Source organism: Dendrobates tinctorius, unplaced genomic scaffold (genome assembly GCF_039654945.1).
Source record: "Dendrobates tinctorius isolate UK_male_01 unplaced genomic scaffold, ASM3965494v1 ptg000241l, whole genome shotgun sequence".
NCBI classification, from domain to species: domain Eukaryota; kingdom Metazoa; phylum Chordata; class Amphibia; order Anura; family Dendrobatidae; genus Dendrobates; species Dendrobates tinctorius.
Window position 1 is genome coordinate 4372361 of NW_027361908.1, and position 13471 is coordinate 4385831.

At 48.9% G+C, this 13471-nt stretch overlaps 1 protein-coding gene across 1 annotated transcript in view; it reads right to left on the bottom strand.

Annotated features, from left to right (window-relative positions):
• Positions 1 to 2609: 2609 nt before the first annotated feature.
• Positions 2610 to 13471, bottom strand: part of LTA4H (leukotriene A4 hydrolase) — a 78429-nt gene continuing 67567 nt past the window's right edge. Inside the window, exon 19 of the mRNA XM_073556926.1 lies at positions 2610 to 3662. Coding sequence (XP_073413027.1) covers positions 3542 to 3662 — 121 coding nt within the window. The 3' untranslated portion in view covers positions 2610 to 3541. The remainder of the gene's footprint in view (positions 3663 to 13471) is intronic.

A 13471-nucleotide genomic window follows, 5' to 3' on the forward strand; every position in this document is an offset into this window, starting at 1 on the left:
GTAAACCAACTGATGCGTGGGAGAGGTGCCGCCCTTATGTATCTGTAGGTTTTTCCTCTTCCTGAAGGGCGGATCCCCTCTCTCAGGTGGTGCTGTCATGGACTCCGAAAAATACCATTAACCGGTGAGTAACTAAGGCCTCTTTCACACTTCCGTTTTTGACAATCAGTCAAGATCCGCCAATTTTGAAAAAAAACGGATCCATTTTTCTCCCCATTGACTTTCATTATTGGCGGATCCTGACTGATTGCCGTCCGTTGCATCCGTTTTTTTGAGGATCCGCCACAATGTTAGTGTGCGTCAACATCCTCAAAGATTTACAAACGGAGCTTGCATCTCTCTTTCTTTCTTTCTTTTTTTTTTTTTTTTCAGGATCCGTCTAAAAACTGATCCTGTGCCATCCGTTCACATCAGTTGAGAATGGATCCGCTTGTCTGCCTTTTTGGCGGATTTTAACTAATGCAAATAACTGAAGTGTGAAAGAGGCCTAAGACTTTCATTATGTCATCTGTATGTTTGGCAAAATAGTTTTCCATCTTGCATTACTTTAATAGAACTGATCCAGACAGATGGTGTCTATAATTTTGTTTTTGTACACCCATTGAGTTTGATGAACAAATCTGATGAAAAAACACAACAGATCAGAGTCGGAATAGTGCATTTTTTTTTCTTTTTATATGGGTGTAAAAACTTTCATCTGAAATCCTTCACTCACTTGCATTAGTCTGTGTACTGTCCTTTTGACACAAGAACTGATTAATTACTCACTGGTCTGAACGAGCCCTTACTCTGACACTTTGATACTTTTTCCCTGTACCTGGAACTTTTTAATTATGGTCCTAAAAATATCATTATCGATGGCATGTAGTTAGTCATGCAGAACTGGGCAGAGAAGCCGAGGTTGAAACATTTTCCAGCTCCTGACAGAGCCCATAGTCAATAGATTTCAGCTTTTATGTGCAGTGAAGGTTAGAAAATAAAGCTTATAACCATTTATATTTTAATATAATACCTACAAAGAATCATTGCATTTCAGTATATCTAAAAAAAGGACGAATAAAATCAGTTATATAAAAAGGTTAATCTATCATGAAGGAAAGTCCAAAGATGTTTAACTCCATATCGGCTTGGGTTTATTAGGAATTGCTCCTGTCAAACCATTCTAATCGGGTTTTATGAAGAGGTAAGCTATAGACTGGACCAAGGTGGGTCATTGGATCTGGTATATCTTGATTTTTCCAAAGCGTTTGATACGTTCCACACAAGTGGTTGGTACACAAAATGAGAATGCTGGGTCTGGGGGAAAATGTGTGTAAATGGGTAAGTAAATGGCTTAGTGATAGAAAGCAGAGGGTGGTTACAAATGGTATATTCTCTAACTAGGTCGCTGTGACCAGTGGTGTACTGCAGGGGTCAATGTTGGGACCTATTCTCTTCAACATATTTATTAAAGATCTGGTAGAAGGTTTACACAGTCAAATGTCGATATTTGCAGATGATACAAAACTATGTAAAGCAGTCAATGCAGGAGAAGATGGTATTCTGCTACAGATAGATCTGGATAAGTTGAAAACTTGGGCCGAAAGGTGGCAGATGCAGTTTAACAATGATAAATGTAAGGTTATACACATGGGAAGGAATCAATATCGCTATTACACACTGAACGGTAAACCACTGGGTAAATCTGACATGGAGAAGGACTTGGGGATCCTAGTTAATGATGAACTTACCTGAAGCAGCCAGTGCCAGGCAGTGGCTGCCAAGGCAAACAGGATCATGGGGTGCATTAAAAGAGGTCTGGATACACATGATGAGAGCATTATACTGCCTCTGTACAAATCCATGGTTAGACCGCACATGGAGTACTGTGCAATGTTTTGGGCACTGGTGCTGAGGTAGGATATAATGGAACTAGAGCAAGTACAAAGGAGGGCGGCAAAATTAATAAAGGGGATGAGGGAACTACAATACCCAGAGAGATTAGCAAAATTAGGATTTTTTAGTCTAGATAAAGACTGAGAGGCGATCTAATAACCATGTATAAGTATATAAGGGAACAATACAAACATCTCTCCGAGGATCTGTTTTATACCAAGGAATGTGAAGGTCACAAGGGGTCACTCTCTGCGTCTGTAGGAGAGAAGGTTTTTCCACCAACATAGAAGAGGATTCTTTACTGTTAGGGCAGTGAGAATCTGGAATTCCTTGCCTGAGGGAGGTGGTGATGGCAAACTCAGTAGAGGGGTTCAAGAGAGGCCTGGATGTCTTCCTGGAACGTAACAATATTGTATCTTAAAGTGACTAGGTTGTTTAGAAGGACGTATCTGGGGATTTAGTCTGACGGAATATAGGCTGAACTGGATGGACTAATATCTTTTTTTTGTTTTGTTTTTTTTTGGCCTTGCTAACTATGTTACTATATAGGATATGTACAAATCAAGTAATCTAAAATACATGAATAATTCACTTAATTAGGCATGACACAGGTCCTGTTGTATTATGTATCCCTATATATAATGGCAGATAAGGCAATTACAAGAGGAATGATATAGCTGTCAAAAATATAACAGGTAAATGAATATAGAACTAAATGAAACCGTCAAGCTATATTGATGTGAAAAATCAGTTTAATAAACATATTTCACTAAAGGGATGGTAGCAAACTAACCAAAGTGTAAGACCTTATCAAAACCTCATGATAAATGCATAATATGAATGGTACCTATGCACACGAGATGCGTGTTTTACAGAGGCTTCTTCAATGGGGCGGATGTGTGTTTCACCAATGCTTCTTCGATGGAGCGATATAGTATATTTTAAGGGTGTGTGCAGACGCTGCGGAATCCGCTGCGGAATAATCTGCACGGATTTTGCAAAAACCGCAGATAAACCGCAGGTCAAAAGACCTGCGGATTATCTGCGGTTTTGCCTGCGGTTTGGTCCTGCGGATTCACCATCTCCACAATGGTGGAGATAGGAACCCGCTGCGGATTCCGCAGAAAGAATTGACATGTCAATTCTTTCTGCGGTTTCAAAACTGCAGCAAATCCGCGCAGATTTTTCCGCAATGTCTACACAGCGTTTTTTTTTTACCATTCATTTGAATGGGTACTGTACACCGCAGCCAAAACTGCTGCGGGTCCGCAGCGGCCAAAACCGCTGCGGAAACCGCAGCGTGTGCACATACCCTAAGGCTGGTTTTTTTTTTTTTCTGCTGTATCTGTTCTTACTCTTTACACTGGTCCTGTGGCAAGCTGCCTCTTGTTTTGTAGGCTTTTTTTATTTGGTTACCATTTGTGTTTTACGAAACTGGCATGAACAGAAACTTGCAAATTATACAGCTAACTTTCCCTAAACTACATTAATAATGCACAGGTAAACCCTTAAATATACCTATAAAAGCTCACCATGATTATTTATTGTAGCAGGGAAAAAACCAAATACTTTGACTTTTGTTGCAATCCCCTGATTAAGGCAGTAATTTCTAAATCATTTAGCGCAAGTAAAAACTTATGAAAACAATGTTGAGGGGCCAACTACATTATCCATCCACATGTAAGTCTTTGGCCACCAGCATTGCAGTCACTGGATGCATGAAGGCTCTGTTCTTGACGAAAGTGCTGACTGCTTGGTCCCGGGCTTTGTCAAAGTTGTAGAGGTCCCTAAAGAATACACACAAAGTAAATCAGTTAGGCTGGGCTCAGATAAGTATGCAAACATTGTCCACACTTCATTCAGATGAAGAGAGACTAGTTTTCTTTATTACTTGTCTGTTTTTCATCCATGTAGCATCCAGCTTTTAAATGAACAATGTAATGAAAGGTTATACACAGTTTCCTATATTAATAATCGTAATAGATCTGTGAAAGTTGCATGATATCTAGATGGGAATGGGTATGTGATCTGTTTTTTTTTTTTTTTTATTTTTTTTGCATACCCATTACTTATAATGGGAGAGTCAGATCTGAATTATGGATCAAATGCATGATGTCATTAATTTTTAAAGGTAGATCATTGGACAAATCTGTAAAAAACAAAAATAAAAGCTAGTTAGTTAACATGCTGACTTGAATTGGTCAGTGTGCTGTCCATACCCATTTTGCATAGGGACAGCACACAAACCGATTATACTCAAGTCTGAAACGGTAGTTTATTTAATCAGTTAACGACCAGAGGTATTCAGTTTTTTGTTTTTGCTCCCCTTCTTCCCAGAGCCATAACTATAGCCATTTTGACAGAAAACTATGTGAGTGCTTGTTTTTCTCCTTCGCCTCATTGGGGGACACAGGACTGTGGGTGTATGCTACTGCCGCCAGGAGGCTACCACTAAGTGAATGAAAAAAGGTTAGCTCCTCCTTCGCAGTATACACCCTCGCCTCGATTGCAGGCGGAATCAGTTCATGCTTAGTGTCCTAGGAGGCAAACACGTCTGGTCTTTTTCCAGACTCTTTTCTTTTTACTTTCCATGAAGATGAGACAGGGGCAACGGACCCTATTGAAATGGTCTGATTTCCCCAAACCATCAACGGGCGAACACGTGCGAGTGTCTCCTCCACGTATCCTCTCCCGGCAACGTGGGACACGTATGGTCATTTTTCCCAGACTTTTTTCTTTTTACTTTCCATGAAGATGAGACTGGGCAACGGACCCTATTGAAAGGGTCCGATTTCCCCAAATCAACAACGGGCGAGCACGTGCGAGTGTCGCCTCCACGTATCCTCTCCCGCAACATGGGACATGATGCCAGACTCAGCCATGACCACCCTAAGGTATTGAAACCCTAGGCTGTACAGAGGCACAAGTACAGTCCATGCGGCCCCCACTGCTCCACCAATGCCGGAGTGCGGTGCTGCAAGGCGTCGGACGGTCCCTCTTCTCATCCCGGGTAAGGAACAATGGAGCCAGTGTGCCTGCACCGTCCTGTACACAGCCCCCCTCTCCCCCCACACACACCTGACAGGCTGGCAGCTGAAGCGCTCCATGCGGTCAGGACAGGGGGCACGGATCGAGGGTGGGCTGGGAGGGCTCCTGTGGATGGCCTGCCACTTTCCTGGTGCAGCTCGGTTTTTTATTGCATTTTTTGCGCCAGCAGCGGTTCCCTGGCGCGTTCAGCGTGGCGCCGCTTCATCGTGGCCAACGCCAGAGCCTTTCTCCCTGGCTCCTAGTTCGCCCTAGGCCGCGGGCGGGAGTCCCGCCACTGTACCGTCCATATCCAGCAACCGGGCCGGCGCTGTAATTTCAGCCCCCGGCTTTGGCCTGTGCTAGGTCACAGTCGGACGTCATGCCCCCAGACACGCCTACTTCTGGCGGGCCCGCCCAGTCGCGAGGCGCAATTTTTGAAGTTAGGAGCGGCCCAGACCCTCCTGCTGCGCTTCAGGACGCTCAGGGGCGCAGGACTGTGGGTAAGTTCTACCCCCCCCTCCAGCCGGGCACCTATACTAATGGCGTCACTGCCACAGGCTATGTCAGCCAGCAGGCCCATCATGTTGCCACCGGCCACTCTAGGTTGAGTATGACTGCTCTTGTCAGGTGGCGGCCGATAAAAGGTCACTGGCCATGAAACGGAGGTTCAAGCTCATACAGTGCTATTGCTGTACGCACCGCCGGTTGGTTCGTTCTTTTCTGCAGGCACAGAGCTATCAGTATGCGAGGCTTGCTATCCCTAACGCGCCCAGGAGCCTTCCCCTGCGACCAGCCCCAGAATGGGCTCTATCTTTGTCGCAGTTTATGACACAATCAAGTCCCTTCAGGCCCCAGATAGGGGCAAGGACAGTGGCTCACCTGTCTTGGAGATATTCTTGACCTTACAGGAGCCTCCGGCCTGCAGAGGCCACCCTCTCTAGATGCAAGGGGGGAAATGAACCCAAACAGCGTAGCCCAGCCCGACTGCCTTGGCATCCATGAGCTCTGCTTCTCTCTCCCCTGTTCCAGGGGATGACAGCGAGCAAAACTCGAATTACGATTCAGAGGGGCCCCTCATTTGGATGCACCTAGTTACCAGGAATCAGCTGTCAGGCTTAGTGAGGCCATCAACCAAGCCCTGAGTATTGGCGAGGAGTCCACCTTGACCTCCGGTCATATGGTGTCAGGCAAATGGGCCAGTCGGTAGACTCTCCCAGAATTTGAGGACAGACGCAATGACAGAGGGCACTGGATGAAAGATAACCGTCTGCCTCTGAACTCCGTGAAGGGTGGGCAGAGCCCCCATCAGTAGACCCACCTGTATTGCGGTTGGTGTCAAGAACCCGATTATCCCTACCTAACGGGTCTCCTGATAAGGATCCCACTGACCGTCTCAATAGAGAGCCGGGCTCGCTTGGTGTTTGAGGCCTCAGGATCAGCCCTCTCTCCCGCTTGCACGGTAACTTAGGTAGCCAAGGCCATGATTCCTAGTCAGTCATCAAATACAGCTTTGCGGAGCCTGTGCCTACCGTCGGAGGTAGCTGAGATCGCAAATCAGATAAGCCCTGGGAGGCTAGTTCAATTAACGCATCCTTGGATGCAGCTAGCACGCAGCACTGGCTGCCGCAATGCGATTTGCATTAGGGGAGCCCTATTGCTGAGAACATGGCGAGCCTACCTGACTCCCAACAAATCCCTAACTACTTTGCCCTATCAAGGCAGCAGAGAGTTCAGTGAGAAGCTAGATCAGCTTATCTCCAACACCACAGGGGGGAAAAGCAACTTTCTCCCACAACAGGGTAGCAGTCATTTCATCACCAGTTTCAAACATGGTTTCGACCGCCAGTTCAGGTTGGCCCAATCAGGGCAGAGATCATCAGATCTCATATAGGACCAACCCATTGGGGAGGATGCGCTCTATCCAGCCAAGATCAGGGGGATCAAAGCCCCACAGGTTCACAGCTGAATGACTGGAGAAACATCCGGTCTACACCTGCAGGGTAGGCCGGGGCCTGCTCTAGTTGCATGACATCTGGCTCACCGTCGTATACGACGCGTGGGTAGGAGAGCTGGTGCCTTCAGGGTACAATATAGTATTTATCAGCCACCCCCAAAAGGAGAGATTTCAGGGTTTCTACTCCAACCTGCTTGTAGTCCCCAAAGAGAGGAAAGATTATTAAAAAATAAATTTTTAATGGAGGAAAGGAACGGAATCGTGGAACTGAAGCTTCTGAACAAGACTCTTCCGGAGGGAATCCGGTCATATCTGCCGTGAAAAAGGGAATATTCGGCAGCTATCGACGCCCAGGGAGCCTACCGCTGCATTCCCATTTTTTCCTGGCATAAAGGGCTCTTACAGTTGCCATCAGCAACCTGCATCACAGCCTTACCCTTCGGGCTAGCCACTGTCCCCACGGTATTCACAGGGGTCATGTCAGCCATCATGTCCATCCTGCATCCGGGGCATATAATCATTTGGCGTTATCTGGACGCCCTCCTGGTCAAGAGTCCATCTTTTTTAGTCTTACGAGGAGAGCATCAACTTCACGCTGGATACACGTCTCCACCTAGAGTGGCTGGTGAATTTGAAGTTCTGAGGTTTGTCCCCGATTCCAACGCGCAACAATTTCCCTTCTAGGGATGATCTTCGACACGTCCCGAGGGTCGGAAAGATCTCCCTCAGGATAAGGCCCTAGCACTCCGGTGGGTAGCCTGGGCACTTCTCCAGCCGCTCATCTGTACCATCCGGGTTGGCATGAAGGTCTTAGGGAAAAAGGTGGCAGCAATAGAGGCTGTTCCATTTGCCCAGCCCCACCTTCGTCCCTTGCAGCACGCCCTCTTGGCATCCTGGGACAAGAATCCTGTTTTTTCTCCGACCACCAGTGCCGATTGTTTGCACCGGTCAGACAGGCTCTCAGATGGTGGACGATGAGTCCCTCCCTGCTGCAGGGAAAGTCGTCTTCTGCAAACCATTGGTTGATGGTCACGACCGACGCCAGTCTCCTCGGATGGGGAGCAGTAATTCATCAACACACAGCCCAAGGATGTTGTCACCTCGGGAATCGCGCGCCTCTATCAACTTTTTCGAGATTCAGGCGTTTCGGCTAGCACTTTTCATCATCTCCTGGAGGACGCCCTGTCCGAATTAAATCAGACAATGCCACAGCAGGAGCTTACATAGACCATCAAGAGAGGCAGCCCCAGCAGGACGACCATGATCGAGGCAAAGCATATCCTTTGTGGAGCCAAGAAAGGTCACTCTGTGATCAGCAGTTTACAGTCTGGGCGTGGAGAACTGGGCGGCGATCCTTTCTCAGCCGGCAGGGTCTCGCGTCCGGGGTATGGCCACTCCATCCCGAGTTGTTCACAACAGTTTTTCCAACATTGGGGAACCCCAGAGGTAGACCTGATGACTTCCAGGATAAAGGCCAAGGTGCCTAGGATTGTCGCTCGGTTCCGGGACCCACAGACAATTGCTGTGGAAGCGATGGTCCTTACGCGGAACCAGTTTTCATCTCTCGTACCTGTGTCCTCCGCTTCCGCTGCGTCCGAGGGTTTCAGGAAGTTCAAGGCATAGCGGGGTCCAGTAATACTGATGGCCCCAGATTGGCCTCGTCGGACAGGTTACGCAGATTTAGTGTAACTATTCGTCAACATCCCCTGGTGGCTGCCAGAGCCCCAGTCCTACCTTCCCAGGGCCTGATCTACCGGAACCCAGAGGCCTTGTGTTTGGCGGCTTAGCCGTTGAATCTTGGATCCTGGCTCAGGCTGGGCTCGGCTGGCGGGGGGTGGCTGCGATAGTTAGAGCCCGGGAGCCCGCCTCAGCACGTGTTTACCACCAAGACTGGGAAGTTTTCCTCTCACGGTGTAGGACCCGGTCATCCTCCACTGGGATTCTCCATTCTTAACATTTGTAGCTCTTCTCCAGTCTAGACTAGACTCAGTTTTAGCTCCAAGATCCCTTAGGAGACAGGTTTTTTCCTTATCTGCCCATTTTTTCCAGTGGAGGATTGCTACCAATCTGCACGTAAAGACCCTCAGCCAGGGGGTCTCCCGCCTGATACCCCCCTATAGGGTCCCTCTGGACGCTTGGGGGCCTTAACCAGGTCCTAATCTGTCTGCAGGAGGCTCTGTTCGAACCACTACAGGGTCTCTTTGTCATATCTTTCCTGGATGGTGGATTCCTCGTGGCTATAATGTCAATTAGTCGGGTCTTGGAGCTGGCGGCTCTATCCTGTCGAAGCTCTGTACCTGTTTTTTTTCTTTTCCACACGGATAGAGTGGTTCTCTGGCCGACTCCTTTTTTTTTTTCTGCTAAGGGTCATTTTCTTCATCTTTATTGAGGATGTTATCTTTCCCTTTCTGACCATCACCGGAACACCGGGTGGAAGAGGCTCTTCATACGTTGGATCTGGTAAGAGCTCTGAGGAGGTACGTGTCACGGACGACACCCTGTCGTTGGAAAGGCACGCCATTCGTACTCCCCGAGGATCGCAGGAATGGACTCGCGGCCTCAGGATCGACTGTAACCAGGTGGACTCGTGTGGCTGTGCAGGAGTCTTACCGCATCAGAAGCGCACCTGTTCCAGCGGGATCAGGGCACACACCTCTTGGGCACCAGGCTTTGGTCAAGCACGTCAGCAAAGTGGCAGCCTGCTCCAGTCTGCACACATTCTGGAAGCACGACAATATCCATACTCGGGCTTCAGCATACGTGACCCTGGGTAGAAGGATTCTCCAAGCAGCAGTGGTGCACCTTTAGACAGGAGGTGCATATAGCTTGGACCGGTGAGTCGATTTCCAACCCATGGACTGCTTTAGAACGTCCCACAGTCCTGTGTCCCCCAATGAGGCGAAGGAGAAACATGGATTTTTGTGATAAACTCACCGTAAAATCCTTTTCTTCGAGATGCTCATTGAGGGACACAGAACCCACCCTGCTAGCCAATTGGCTCCTTTTTGTTTATTAACAGGTATTTGATACCAGGTGTTTTTTTTTTTTCTAGACATATTGTTACCTGCATTGAGGCTGATTTTGTCTTGTAGACCTCCTACTGCTTTTGCACTGAACTGATTCCGCCTGCAATCGGGGCGAGGGTGTATACTGCAGAGGAGGAGCTAACCTTTTTTTTCATTCACTTAGTGTCAGCCTCCTGGTGGCAGTAGCATACACCCACAGTCCTGTGTCCCCCAATGAGCGTCTCGGAGAAAAGGATTTTACGGTGAGTTTATCACAAAAATCCATGTTTTGCGGGTCAAGTTGTACTTTTGGTTTTAACATATTGCGTACTGGAAAACAGGAAAATAAATTTTAAGTGCGGTGAAACTGCAAAAAAAATGCAATTCCAGTTTTTTTTACCATGTTCACTTCAGGCTAAAACTGACCTGCCATTATGATTCTCCAGGTCATTACTAGTTCAGTCGCCACCAAACATGTCTAAGATCTTTATTTAAGTAGTGAAAAAAAATCAAATTTATAAAAAAAAAAATTAAAAAAATAAAACAAATGGCGTCCTTTTCAGAGACCTGTAGCATCTCCTTTTTTTTTTGTGATCTTGGGCTGAGTAAGGGCTTATTTTTTGCACGCCAAGCTGACGATTTATTGATACGATTTTGGTGTGCCCGAAAGGGTGCAGGGTCCGTGGGAGTTCCGCATCAGTGTACTATTACTCCCAATGTTGGAAATGGGTTAAAGGGATTCTATCAGCAAAGAATGACTGATCAAACTAAGTGCCGCCACTTGGTGCGGAATAGCGGGGCTAATTATTTATATACACCTTCCCACCTGATTGTTTTCCCTAGATCTCCCGCCCCCTTATTTGATTGACATTTCTGGCTTCATATAGCCTTAGAAGGGCAGAGACAGATGGAAACCAAGCAGATGGGAAGGTGTATATAGAGGTTTGACTTGAACAGTCATTCTGTGCTGGAAATCCCTTTAAGAGCACATACAGGTGTTTGATGAAGGAAGTGAAAATGGAACAGATGGGTTTTTTTTTTCTCGTTCGCCTTATTGGGGGACACAGAGACCATGGGTGTATGCTGCTGCCACTAGGAGGCTGACACTATGCAAAAAAAGGTTAGCTCCTCCTCCGCAGTGTACACCCCACCGACCGGCAGGGATTTCCTCAGTTTAGCTTAGTGTCAGTAGGAGGTGGACACGGGTCTTTCATTAGACCCCTATCTACCTCGTCGTGCGTCGTTCCTTTACAGGTTCTACGGAGGGATACAGAGTGAACAGTCACATCTGTACTCCCACATGGAGTCTGCGAGTACGGCGTGTACTGCCACCCCGTATCCTTGCAGTTCTCCGCGACAGGACCAGCAGCCCAGACGGACGCCGACACCAAAACGTGCCAGCGACTCCAGGGGTCCTTGTCGCCAGTCTCCCTCCCACTCGCCTACCAGAGCCTGTCGGTTGGAGGAGACACAGGAGCTCTTCAATCCAGGTAATTGATCGGGGATGGGTGAGTATGGCCTTTTTTATTTTACCTGGCTGCCCATTCCCGACGGACAGGGGGTCCTCTCCATTGGCACAGGGATGCGGGCGCGCAGCCACCCTACGGGCACATCATCCTTATATTGCTGCCCTCCGCTCTTCCCCTTCCCTCCCCCCTTTCTGGGGACAGAGAGCACAGGGCCTCTCCCTCCCCTTCTTCCATGCTGGGAAGCGGCTTCCAGCGGCGGCGTCCTTGTCCCGACCTCCGCGCCGACCCCCTGCTGACAGGCGGCCGCCGCAACTAATTTAGGCCCCGGCTTCTGTTCGGGCCTACCGCAGCGTCGCGGCCACGCCCCCCACCCCTTTCTTCTAAGCGGGCTTTTCTCCCGCTCTCCCCAGGCCCTCCCCCCGCCTTTCCTTCTCCTGCTCAGCCTGTTATGGCCAGAGGGCAGCGATTGGGTAACCCTGCGGCGAGCTCCGCCCTTCCCCTTCTCCTGGACGCTCGCTTCTCTACAGGCAGGCGCCATCTTCACAGCCTGTCAGCCGGACGCACATCTCCGGATATCCAGCAGCCTGTGCTTTGGGGACACCGGTCCGTGAGTAGCTCTGCACTGCAGACTGACCCTTCTCCGCCTTCTGTCCCCCAACCTTCCGGCGCTACCTCAGGTTTTCATTATGTCTAACTCGAAATCTGATCGTACCCGCTCTATGGCCCTCCCCTGCACCCTAGTCAAGTTCTTTGCATGTTCTTCGTGCAATCGCAAACTTCCCTCAGGTCAGTCCTCTCCCCTCTGTCTGGATTGTAGCAATCCAATTCAGTCGGACGCCGCCCAGGAGCCATCTACGGCCCCAGGTGAGAGTGAACCCCCCATGCCTGGCTGGGCCTCTTCTCTATCTCAATCAGTGGCAGACCTCACCAAGGTGTCTCAATCCCTAGTTGCCGTTCTGGATAAGTTGCCCCTGGACACTTCGGCAGGGCCCAGCAGGTCCCAAGAGATTCCAACTGAGTCAGCCAACGTTAGTCGCAAACGACCCAGGCGAGATCCCCAGCCGGAATCCTCTCCTAGCCCCATCTCACCGCATAGCCCGTCTCAGCAACCTCCCTCTCGGGCTTCCTCTCCCGAGTCAGGTGAAGCGTTTTCGGACAGGTCATCTGAGGGGATTTTAGAGCTGGATTCAGACCAGGATGTGAACATGAAGGTCACAGTGCAGAACCTCATTGCAGCGATCCATCATACCTTCGATATTGCTGAATCCCCTGTGAAATCCTCAGATCAGGAGGTTTCATTCAGACGGGCAGAAACTCCCTCCAGGGTATTTCCTTTCCATTCCGAGTTTGGAAAGATTTTTACCAGGGAAAAAGAAGATCCGACCAGACGCTTTCAAAGAGGGAAGCGTCTCGGCGTACTCTATCCGTTTGCTAAGGAGCTCACGGACAACTGGTCTGCTTCTCCCTCGGTGGATCCGCCCGTGTCCAGGCTTTCCAATAACACGGTTCTCCCGCTTTCAGGCGTGGCGTCCCTAAATGATTCTAATGACAGGATTATAGAATCCCTGGCAAAGTCTGCTTTCGAAGCGGCTTCAGCGGCGGTATGTCCAATCTTTGCTTCATCCTGGGCAGCAAAAGCCATAGCGATGTGGGCAGACGACCTCCGTCAGGGCATCCTAGATAAGGCGCAACCGGAGCGTTTGGCCGATCTCGCCAATCAGTCCCCCGCATGGGAGATCTATCTTCTTTCCGCTTCCTTGGATGCAGCATCCTGCACAGTTCAGGCGTCAAGCAACGTAGTTGCAATTCGACATACTATTTGGCTAAAGGCCTGGCAAGCTGACTTGTCTTCTAAAAAGTCCCTCACTAACCTGCCTTTTCAAGGGGTGCGCCTTTTTGGGTCCCAATTGGACCAGATTATTAAGGACGCCACCGGAGGCACGAGTTCACTCCTCCCCTCAGTCCAAGCCTCGCAGACCTCCACTAAGGCGTCAGTTTCGACCCTTTCGGACTTTCCGCCGTTTCAATACGGCGGACAACTCCTCCAATCAACAGAGACTGCAGGCACGCCAGGATAGGAAGTTTCTTTCAGACCCACTCCTTCCTGGCAATCCCACTCTTCCCAGGGCAGACCGTCCAGA